Source organism: Gossypium hirsutum, chromosome A09 (assembly GCF_007990345.1).
Source record: "Gossypium hirsutum isolate 1008001.06 chromosome A09, Gossypium_hirsutum_v2.1, whole genome shotgun sequence".
Classification (NCBI taxonomy): domain Eukaryota; kingdom Viridiplantae; phylum Streptophyta; class Magnoliopsida; order Malvales; family Malvaceae; genus Gossypium; species Gossypium hirsutum.
This window is the reverse complement of record NC_053432.1, coordinates 63,195,424-63,207,369: the sequence shown is the minus strand read 5'-3', so window position 1 is coordinate 63,207,369 and position 11,946 is coordinate 63,195,424. Positions and strand designations below refer to the sequence as shown.

At 32.2% G+C, this 11,946-nt stretch overlaps 1 protein-coding gene across 2 annotated transcripts; it reads left to right on the top strand.

Annotated features, from left to right (window-relative positions):
• The first annotated feature begins 1,537 nt into the window (after nt 1–1,537).
• LOC121206109 (polyadenylate-binding protein 2-like) lies at nt 1,538–3,950 on the top strand. 2 transcript variants are annotated; one of them, XM_041076403.1, is made up of 6 exons: nt 1,538–1,848; nt 2,021–2,249; nt 2,758–2,876; nt 3,086–3,167; nt 3,350–3,528; nt 3,630–3,950. In XM_041076403.1, exons 2-5 carry the CDS (start codon nt 2,081–2,083, stop codon nt 3,400–3,402), a joined length of 423 nt encoding a protein of 140 aa, XP_040932337.1. In that variant the 5' UTR covers nt 1,538–1,848; nt 2,021–2,080; the 3' UTR covers nt 3,403–3,528; nt 3,630–3,950. The 2 variants fall into 2 exon arrangements, with proteins under 2 accessions (XP_040932337.1, XP_040932338.1); XM_041076404.1 differs by lacking the exon at nt 1,538–1,848 and having other exon boundaries at nt 1,991–2,249.
• The last annotated feature ends 7,996 nt before the right edge of the window (nt 3,951–11,946 follow it).

Below are 11,946 nucleotides of genomic sequence, written 5' to 3'. Positions count from 1 at the left end.
TACTGTTTCAAGGCGGTGAATTTTGTCTATAACTGATCTGCAACGGTACACGGCCACCCTATTTTACATTTTTCAATCTTATTTATTAGGACCTGAATATGAAATCTTAATCATTACTCCCTTATTTTTGGTTATATTCATATTTTAAAATTTTATTTAAAATTTTATTCTAATCTCTTATAAAAATATGTTAATTATATTATTTTTATTATATTTTATATTAATAAAGCATTTTCTAATTTTTAATTATATAATTTTAATAATAATCAAATGTTAATGTATCATAAATTTTAAAAGACTAAATTTAAAGGCTCAATATAAACTTTAAAGTCAAATTCTAAAATTAAAAGATTTGCCCCATGTAATGGCCGAATTCTGTCTTCCCAGACAAACAGACAAAATAAAATTAAAAATAAAAAGTCTTAAGTCCATTTACAAAATAGATTGACCCAAATAAAAAAGAGTTCAATAGCCTAATCTATCTACTAAGCCTAATACCCAACAGCCTAAGGCCTAATAGCCCACAGCCTATACTTTTTTTAGAAAATCAAAAACCTTAGATCCCCTATATGCCACTGCTCCTAGCCACGTCAGCGGATGCACTGCCCTAGACCTGACACATTCGCTACCACCGTTGCATCAAAATGGCAAAGGCACGACTTTCTCCCCATCGTTGAATGTAACAACCCGTTTTCAGTGAAATCGAAATAATGGTTTTGGGACCACAAATCCGAGATCGAAAGAAAATTCATTTTAATATTATTTTATAGTCTACAGTATAATAGAAATATCGTATGAATATTTTGTTAAGAAATTTTTATCGATTACATGTTTAAATTGATAAAAGGACCAAATTGCATAAAATGTAAAAGTTAAATTCTAGTAGCTAAAGGTACCAAATAGCTATGGAATTCAAAATTTGATGTCCTTATATGATAAATAGACTAATTAATGGAGTTAGTAGATAAGGATGATTATTCAACATTGGAATTTAGTAAATTATTAAGGGTTAAATTGGAAAGATGATAAAATAATGATGATAAAATAAAGAAAATAATAAAATATCATCATTTTTCATCATCTTTCCTAAAATAAGGCATGGAAACCCTAGTCATGATAGTTGAGCTCAAGCAAGCTTATTTTGTTTAATTAAGTATTTTGGTCCCATTTTTAATAATTTTTATGTTTCCGATATCGCAATAGCTTAATCTAGCTATCTCAGGGATTAATTTGAAAAGTTATTAAAGTATTAAAGTTTTTCATAGATGAGTATAGTTGAATTATGAAATTTTATGGTAGAAAATAAAAGGTTGTTGATAGATAAACAAATTTTGTAAAGAGAAATATTGATGAAATTATAATTTAGGGACTAAATTGAAAAGATGGAAAATTCATGAAAAAATTCTGAATTTTATGAAATACATTGGTTGCTATTGTTTTGTATAAAAATCTGTTAAGCTTGGAATAAGGATTAAATTGTATGAATTTCAGGCCGCGTTTAGTTGGAGGGAATGGAATAGCCATTCCCTCATTATTCTTAGATGAACAGTTAAGCCATAGTTTGCTTCACAGTTTTCTTCATTCGGCGAATGGCTATTCCTCTTCTATTCATTTGATTTACCGAATCGTCATTCAGTGAAAGGGGCTAAGAATAGACTAACAACGGATGTAATAGCAAAATTTCTCCCCCAGACAATTTTACCCTGTATTTGTTCACCCATTGTTTGTCAATTCGTCATTGTTGTAAAAGTAGTGCCTCTATCGATTCTGTCATTAGGAACCGCCGATTCATATCTGACTCGTTCCTCGCCTCCACAAAGCTGCCTCATTTCCCTTTTGAGAACCTCTGTAAGTTCTCCTTTTTTCTTCCTCCTCTTCTTTTATAATTTCAACTATGTTTGTATTACTGGTTTTATTTTACCTCTTTTTTTTTCGAACTTTTGTAAAAACTGAAATATAAAAAACAAGGATTTAAAAGAGTTGGATTAGGGTTCTTTTAATGGCGCAAATTCATGTTTAGTATCAGGCGCCAGTTTCCGGGCCAAATGGCGTTGCTCCCGGACCTGGGGGACCGCAGTTTATGCTGACTTCACTCTATGTCGGGGATCCTGATGCTTCTATTACTGATGAGCAACTCTTCCAAACGTTTAGCCAGGTGGCTCATGTTGCCTCAGTAAGAGTTTGTCGGGACTTGGCTACCGGTCGTTCTATCAGCTACGGCTATGTCAACTATAACAATCCTCGTGGTGGTTAGACTTCTACTTAACTTTAAAAACTTGTTCTTTATTAAATAATCAACAATTGAAAGATGTTTGATAGTTATCTCGACTGCGAGTTCTTTTGGAATGGGAATGTAGTTATTGAAAGATATTATTGCAATTACTATAATTGTATAACATTATTGGTAATTACTTTGTAATCTAATTTAATTGAAAAGTTTAAGTGTATTATAGTATCTAGGTATTTCTTGCTGATGGTTAATTGTTAATGTTTCTTGGAAATGTAAAAATAGTTAATTGTTAGTTTTGCTTTGGAACTTCTCATAATGTATGTAGTCTTTAGATATAGAATGCATGTTTGCAACTCCCCAAGAGTGGATCGAACTTGTATGTTAGAAATTAACTTTTTATGATTCATTTCTTTCAAGTTCATGTTTCTTTTTTTGAAAGAACAAGTTGGTGTTTTAGATAATTATAATTTCATTCTTTTGAATTATTCAATTAATTACCAGTGCGCTTTTGTTCTTTCTGTCTACAGCGGCTAGGGCATTGGATTTATTTAATTTCACTCCACTGTATAACAAGCCTATTCACATCATGTATTCTCAGCGACATCCTAATTTTCATAAGAGTGGCACTGCAAACATATTTATCAAGGTATTAATCTATTTTTAGTTTTTCTGAATTTTAGTCTTTCTAAGCATACACTCAATTTTATTCGTTGCTATCATTTGTATTACTAATCATTGTAAGATAGTTCTAGCATTCTTAAGAAAAATTCCTATGTTTGACATTTGATATGAGCTGCTAAGGTTACATTATCCATGATTTTCCCTGATGGCTTTGTTGGATGAAAATTTACTCAGGAAACTAAAATGTTTAAGCGGCTTAAAAAGGCTGGAAAACATACTAAGATGGTTGAGCAATTTGGTTCTTTTGATGAGGAGGGTAATTTCCTACTCTGATTTGAGTAATCTTTCTCTTGTTCTACTGAATAATGTTGGAAACAATTTTAATTGCTGCTTGCCTTTTATTGTCACTAATTGCTCAAATGTTTTAACTTGCCTATGCATTGCCTACCAAGAAAGAAATAAGGAATAAAACGTTATTAATGCAGTTAGATATTGTAGGCCTGCTATTTGATGATATATTTGGAGAAGAGGAAGCTTCATTTTGTGGTTGATCCTTTATTGAACTGTCATTGCAACTTGTTATGCTACTAAGGCAATCCGAAGAAAGACCACTTGAACTGGTAGGATGAGGTATCTTTGCCACGTTCCTCGTAGGTTCAAGACTGGTTTTAGAGAAGGTACAAAATTGCTAATTCATTATATAAACATATTATGTTCTAGTTTAAGGGCTTTTCCCCCTTTCATTTTATTAAATATTTGTGTTGGATCATGATACTAGGTACTGAAGCAGCACCGAGGAAGAACGTTGCAACAGCTTTGGCTTAAGTTGGCTATGAGGTTGTTTTGATGAATCCATCTATTTTAGTAAAAGTTTTATGGGAACATTACATGAGAAATGTCATTTATTACATTAGATGCTTTTAAATATTTGTAGTTTCTATTTTCATGTAGCTACTTAGGCTATTATTGCTTGACACATAATTAATGGATATTTTTGTGGATGAAGTTAATTATGTGCTTGTTTTGGTTATGATGCCCTTCATCTTGTTTCAAATTATAGTCTTCTTTATTCGAGTATTGTTGTTTGAAGTATTTTCTACATCTTGTGAGTTACATTCTAGAAAAGTATAATATTTGCTTGGCACTTGCCATAATAAAATTCGAGGTATCAGTCCTTTTTATTATATAAATTCTGCAGCTGATGCTAAAACTTCACTGTTCCAAAACATATGTTTGATGGTATGTGTTGTGAATCAGATTATGTGATTTTAAAATTTTCTTTGTATATTCCATGTGAGGTTTAGGTTCTTTGCTTATCTTAGTGTATTTGGCATGATATTTTTCTTGCCCAATCTCTTATGTCTAACCACATGCATCAATTGGTGGAACTCAAAATTTGTGGTCCGATCATAAAATTGGAAAGTTGAACAAACTAATCGTTTGCAAATCATTTTTGTTCTTATTTTTTTTGTTTTGTCATGGTTGTATTGGAGTTTGCTATTATTTTGTACGAAATCGTGGTTTATCCTGTTTACTCAGTTGCTGAATCTGAAGTTGAAGGATTGGCTAAGTCTAGAAATCAGAGTAAACGAATCCTTTAGAAAACCCTTCCATTTTTGTTGCAAGCTAATTCTGAATTGTGAACATATTATTAAATAAAATTAATTTTTGATGGTTAAATAACAACTTGAATCCAATGAAATTGGACAAATATATGGTACGTAACCCCCAATAGTTAACGGTTGCAAATTGGAGGAGGATCATTATTGAACAGAACAGGTAAATTTCTAATCATGTTTATTTGTTTATTTATCAAGTTATTCATATATATTCGTTAAAAAAATTAAAAGTTGTATTCGTATGCGCTTATTAAAGTAAAATATATTCATTTAAATTAAATGAATTTTCGGGGCATGTTTTTGAAAAGTGAAACATTTTTTTACTTATAAAATAATCAAACAAAAATATCAATACTTATATTATAAATAAACAAAAAAAGCACAAGCAATAACAATTATATAACAATCAAACAGTGAGCTTATAAACCAAATTCAGTTTAATAAATTGAATCTCAAACTTTTTGAGGTTGTACAATTTTATAACATATGGATTATGACATATAAGTAACTTTTTATTAATATATGAATATTATGTTTGGATATGAAATATAATTCTTAAGTTAATTATTACTTCTAATATTTTGTTTTTTATTGTAGAATAATTAATTTATTTATTTCACTAATGATATTTTAGCACATTAAATATGTAGTGCAGTTTAAAAATAATAAAGTAGGTTATATATATTTTTTATAGTATTATATATTTTGATTTTTTAATTCATATAATAATAATTATATTAAGAATTTTATTAAATTATATTTTTTTATTAAATTATATTTAATAATAATTATGTTAAAATATGGTTAAACTATTTATTATTTTATTAAAGTATTTTCAATAATAATCTTATTAAAATTTAATAACAATAATAATAATCATCTACCTTAAAAAAAAATCTGCTAAGGTTATTCTAGTCATTTTAGTTTTTTTTCCTTATGCTATTACAACATCATTCCATTCAACCAAACACAAGAATACTATTACAGTTCTATTCCATTCCATTCAACCAAACAGTTGAATTACTGATTACAGCTCTATTCCATTACAGCTCTATTCAATTACAGCCCTATTCCATTACAGTGAACCAAACGTACCCTCATTACCTGGGGATAAAATCGTAATTAATTAAAAGTATAGCGGTAAAATAGTAATTTTTACAAAAATATGTATTGGACTGAATTGAATGTGAATTGTATTAAATTGAGTTAAATTCATCCGTATAGATCCAAATAGACACAATACGGAGTTAGATTGAGGAAAAGAGAGAGTATTGGATTAGTAGCTTTTATGTACACGAACACTTATCGAGGTAAGTTCGTGTAACTAAATTGTATGTTTATATGTTAGATTAAATGATATGTATGTGAAATGTATAATTGTCATGTACAAGTATTGATCACATATCCGAATATATCTGATAAGTACCATGTCCTGTTTGAACCTAAGAAATTCAATGGATACAAATGACATTGTCATTAAGGGTTCTCGATTGGTTGTGGTCCTGCATGTGTTGCGGACACACAACAACTCGCAAGGCCATCCCGTTATTTTTAGCTCTTATGAACATCCAGTTATATGGCTTTCACGAGCTTCTCAATTAATGGCTTTCTTGAGTTTCCCGTTTTATGGCTCGTATGAGCTTTTCGATTAATGGCTCTCTGAAGTTTCTCGATATTAGCTCATGTAAGCTTTCTGTTACATGGCTCACATAAGCTTCCCGTTATATGGCTTGAAAGAGCTTCTCAATTACATGCTCTTATGGGCATACCTATATATGAATTGATGGATTACATGCTTGTACACTTCGTGTGTACTACCCGTGTATCCAACAATATTTAAATGGTTCAACGGGTAAAATTTTGATATGAGATAATTTGAGTTCGAAACGAATCATTACAAAAAATATACTTGAATACATGGATATGATTGTATATGCTATATGGACACATGATGTGGAAAGCGTATGTATATGGAAATTTGGTCATTGTTGAGCTTGTACATGTTCCTTGATATTCATATGAAATAATGTCTAACATGGTTGATGAGGATATGTGCTAGGGCTTTTAGCCAATTTGCTTTAAGTATGCCTAGAATGCTTAGCTTAAGTGTAATTAAATGGTAAGTTGAATTTCATGTTATACGAACTGATCGCGTGATTCGTAATAAGTAATAAATATTTATAATGAAGATCAAACCTAGACTAACTATTATCACGACGAAAATGCAAGCGCACCTATCGAACAATAGTATAGTAATGGCAAGACCGGGATATCGTACCCAAGGGAACTAAACGTACTAGTAATAACTATCTTTTTATTATTTAACCTAAGAATAAAGAGGGGTTGTTTATTAAATTGATTAACTAAACTAATTAACTAATTAAACTAAAGAAAAGGGAAAATTTGGAAAAAAGACATGAAGAAGAGTAATTGATAAAGATGACACCCAATGAGGAATCCACCTATGATTTCACTTGTTATCTGACTTTGAACCAAACGATTTATTCACTTGACTTAATCCGTGAGACTTCCTAACCTATATTATTATCTCTTTCAAGACTAATAACTTCTAACCCTCAGTTGAATTAAATGATATCTCTTTCTAATTAAAACCCCTAGGGAAGTAATAAATCACTCTATGGACTCCCATATTAGGTTTCACCCTAATCTGACAAAATCTCGTAACCCTATTTCTAGGCGTTCGATCAACTCCGCTTAATTATGCCAAATCTACTCTTAGACAGGGACTTTTTCTCCGCTGAATAAGCACATCAAATCATGAATTAATATCCAGAATATTAACTCAAGCATTAAAAACACATAATTAAGAACAAATCAAGTATTTATCATACAGTTCATATAATAATAACAAGATCCATCATAGGTTTCATCCCTCTTATGTATCTAAGGGGTTTAGTTCAGAATAAAATAAGAATACATCTCAAAAGTATGCAAATAACAAAACATAAAGAAAACTCTAAAACCCCTGAAGGAATTCTGAGAGAGATCTTCAGTCTTGGAGTAGCTCCGGCTTTTTGGGATGGATCGTTTAGCTTTCTTCAAGTAATTCCCTGCATATGGTTCTGTATTCTAGAAAAGTTCTGGAGAGAGAGCCGAGAGAGAGACAGGCCGCCCCCTTCTAAGTCACACTTAGGGTGTTTATATAGGCTTTGAATTGGCTTTCTTCCTCCCTAAGTGTCCTTTTCCGTGTAAAATACAATTTTTTGAAAAAAGGACACGCCCGTGTGGCACGGCCGTGTGACGTGATTGCCAGGCCGTGTTCGATCCGTTAAATTTCACACGGCCGTGTGGGTCAATAGCCAGGCCGTGTGAATCGTGAAAGCCTTGGTCGACACCTTCGAAAGACACGGACGTGTGAGCTGCTCGTGTGGCAAGGCTTAGGCCGTGTCATTTTCTCGATTTGGTCCGTTTCGTCCCCTTTTTGCTTATTTTTGGCTCCTTTTGACTCTTGGTGCTCTCTTGAGTACAAAACATGAAATAACCAGATTAAAAGCACCAAAATCCACAAATCTAGTAATAAACATCCATAAATCTGCTAAGTATTTGGGGTGAAAATATGTATAATTTGGCGTTTATCATGAACTTACTAAGTATTAAATGTTTTCCCTGTTTTACTTTCCTTGTTTTATAGTAACTCAGAAGCTCGTTAAGGTTGGAAGCTGGTCGGAGCCACATCACATTATCCATTGGCCTTTTCGATATATATAGCAAACTAAATTTTGGTTATAATAACATGTATAGGTTAAATTTGGCCAATGATGGCATGTAAATGTTTGGTTGAAACTAGCCATTGGTATGGCTTGTGATTGGTATATTTTGATATGTATATATATATGGCCTTAACATGGTTGATGTGTGTTTGAAATGGTTGAATGTTGGAAATTATATAGGCATATTGATGAATGGTTTGAAATAGCATATTTGGTAAAATATGCATATATGTGCATTTGGTCAATTTGGTAAGAAAAAATACTTGGATATATGTGGTAATATGTCATGTATAAGACTTGGTTTTGGGCTTGTTTAATTGCTTTGTTATGGTTTATTGATGTCCAAAAAATGTTTGGTTAGGTTGGTGCCAAATTGGGTGAGAAATATAGCTTGGAAATGACCTATTTTTGTCTACACGGGCAAATACACGGGCGTGTGTCTCAGTCGTGTGTGACACGACCATGTGTCCTCTGCATTTGAAATATTTGCACGAGTCAATATACTCAAATTATTCACATGACCTAGCACACGGGCATGTGGTTTGATCGTGCGTCCCCTGTATCTTTTAATTTGCAAAACAGAATGCTCAAATTATTCACACAGCCTAGCACACGGGCGTGTGACCCCTGCACCTTATTAATGCAAGTCAATATGCTCACACGGCCTAGCACACAGGCGTGTGGCTTGGCCATATGACCTAAGTCAGAGAGCTCCCAAGTTTAGAAACAGCCATGTGTCCCGAATTTGAATGCCAGGCCATACGGGCGTGTGTCCCCTGCGCCTCTGAAAAATTTTAATATTTTTGGAAAAAAAATTTTGAGTACTCGATTTAGTCCCGACTTATTTCTAACATGTATTTTGGGCCTTGAGGGCTCATATAAGAGACTTCATGATTAACTTCTAATATGAATACTATATGATGTGAAATATACGTTTACTTGATTTGTAAATTTTGATAATACTCCGTAACCCTGCTTCGGTGGCAGATTTGGGTTAGAGGTGTTACATTAACTTTACACCATCGCCTGCAAACAAAAAAACAAAATAGCAGAAACAACATAGTAGAGCAGAAACAAAAAAGAAAAAGAAAAAATGAAATATTGTAATGGCTATAAAAAGCCAAACGATTATGAGATTCAGGTACAAAAAAATTGAATACAAAGAACAAAAAACGTTAAAAGAAAAAACGAAGGTCATTTTTTTTGAAAAAGTATAATAAATAAATGATAAAATTCGTTTTTTTTACCTGAGTCACTTGTCTTCCTCTGTCATCAGAGGTCTTCTTCGACACCAAAAACCCCAGAATCCATTAGGGTTTGGCCTGGGCTTCGACGAAACAAGGCATGAAAGGCACGCGTAGACTAGGTGAAAGAGCCGAAAATTTCTCTCTCTTTTTTTAGAACAAAAGGCAAACTTTCATATATTGGCCGAAAAGGGGCTGAAAAGGCCTGTTTTTGTAACTTTGGCCACCAGAGGTGACGGTTGCTGTCACCAATGACCGATGGCCACGGCGGGCTTGCGGTGGCTTTGTGGCCGGACTGGGGGGCTAAGAGAGAAAAAAAAGGACTCAAAACTTTTTTATTTTAAAGCCAAATCTAAAATGAAAATTTTTAATGTTTTTACTTATATAAAATTTTTAATGTCTTTACTTATATAGGCGCCACCAAACGACATCGTTTTGGCCAGGTTTCAAAGGTTCCAAAATGGCGTCGTTTCAGGCTTGACCTGTAACAGCCCAATTTTTAGAGGTGTCGAAAATAGTGGTTCGAGACTACTAAATCTGACAAGTGAGTTTGAAAGTTTTATTATTTAGTATTTATGAGTTAAATGCGATTTTAGGAAGACTTTTGAATTAGTGATTTGTGGTTTAGAAGAATTTAGTAGGTAAATTGTTTTGAAAACGGGGTATCGAGACCTTGATTTTATAAAACAAGTGTAAATATTTTTATAAATATTTAAGGAGTGTCATTAAGTCAGTATTAAAGTTTAGCCAGAAAATTTTAACATTTTGATAGTTAATTAAGTAAAAATGACTAAATTAAAAAAGTGCAAAACTTGCTAATTAAAGAAATAGTGATTAAATAGCTAAAGTGTTAAATAAAGGAGGACTTAAAGTGTAAATCGGCCTAATGGTATGGCTGGGGCGGCATAAGTATGAAAGAAATAAGGAAACAATGTGAATTAAGGGTAAAATTGTAAATTTTGTAAATTATACAAACAAAATAATAATTAAAAGAGTTTCTAGCAATTTCTTCATAATTCTCAGCCAAAAACACCATAGGAGAGTCTTCAAAAGCTGGTTTTTCATATTTTTACGTCACGTGAGTTCAATTCTTGCTTTTTTCTTGAATTTTTTTTTGTTTTAAAGACTTTTACAATTAGGTTCAACTATTTGTGTCATTAGTTTTTGATTTTATGGGTAATTTTGAAAGTTACCATTGATGAGTTCTGGATGTTTGTGATGAATTAACATGGATTTAGATACTAATTTAATTTTGTTATATGATGATTTTATCAAGTGATTTGAATAGAAATTGATTTTAGGACCAAATTGTGAAAAAAGGTTAGATATTGGGGTTTGTTAATAAGTTCTATTTATCAAAGGCTGTATGGTAGCTTAGAATAATTATATAAATTGTCAGTTGAGAAAAAATTAGTTCAATTGATAGAATAATTGTTGAGGGACTAAATTGTAAAAACTATAAAAGTCTGGGTAATTGTGTAATTTTAAAAATTAAGGGGTATTAAATGTGAAGTGAATTGAAACTGAATTATATGCTAATGAATGAATAATTTTATATTTTAGATCAAAAGCCCGTAGATAATCGTGAAAAAGAGAAATTAGCAGAATAGTCCATGAACTACTACAAATTCCATAAGTTAACCCAGGTAAGTTCGTATGGTTAAACTTCAATGTTTATATATTGAATACATGAATGATATTATGTATTTATTCATATCATTTGTTGAAAATAAAATTATTGTTAAAGTTATGAAATTGAATTGAATGTTCGAAGCGAACGGAACGTGGGCTTGAGTACAATTATTCAGTGCAAATGAGGAATTGGCGGTAAATTACCCAAGTAAACTGAAGTTCAGCATTTTTTGTGAACTGTAACACTCCCTAACCCAAACCGTCACCGGAATAGGGTTACGAAACATTACTGGACTTATAAACTAGAATTTATACAAAATCGAGTCATAAATTTTCATTACAAATCAAAATCTTTCAAATTTCATCTTAAAGTCTCTAATATGGGCCTACGGGGCCCAATATATGTTTTAGAAGTGATTCAGAACTAAATTGACAACTTTAGAAATTTTTCCTTGAAGATAAGGGCACACGCCCGTGTGGCCTGGGACATGGCCGTGGGGCCAGGCCATGGGCTGTAACGCCCCAATTTTCAGGAATTCTGTGAATGTTGGCATAGGTTTAATTATGTTAGTAGGCCTCTAGAAGGCCCAAGCTTAAGATAAAACCCGACAATTTTGGTTAATTTTTGTTCCATAAGAAAAAGGGGGTGAAATTATAAAATAGAACCTATGTGAAAATGTTTGAAAATGCTATAGGCTAAATTGAAGTGGCCAAATAAATAGGAGTGCAAAATAGGAGGATTTGCATGACAAACCTCCCATTTTACATGAAGTGGCCAGCCATCATGTTGTTGTAGACAATATGAGCACTTGATATCCATAATTCATGGTACAAATTGATAATGGGTTAGGTAAATGTTCCATGATAAT

Coding starts and splice junctions, on each gene's coding strand:
- LOC121206109 (XM_041076403.1), top strand. CDS start 2,081: ATGCTGACTTCACTCTATGTCGGGGATCCTGATGCTTCTATTACTGAT. Junction 2,250..2,757: donor CTATAACAATCCTCGTGGTG/GTTAGACTTCTA, acceptor TTCTGTCTACAG/CGGCTAGGGCATTGGATTTA. Junction 2,877..3,085: donor CTGCAAACATATTTATCAAG/GTATTAATCTAT, acceptor AAATTTACTCAG/GAAACTAAAATGTTTAAGCG.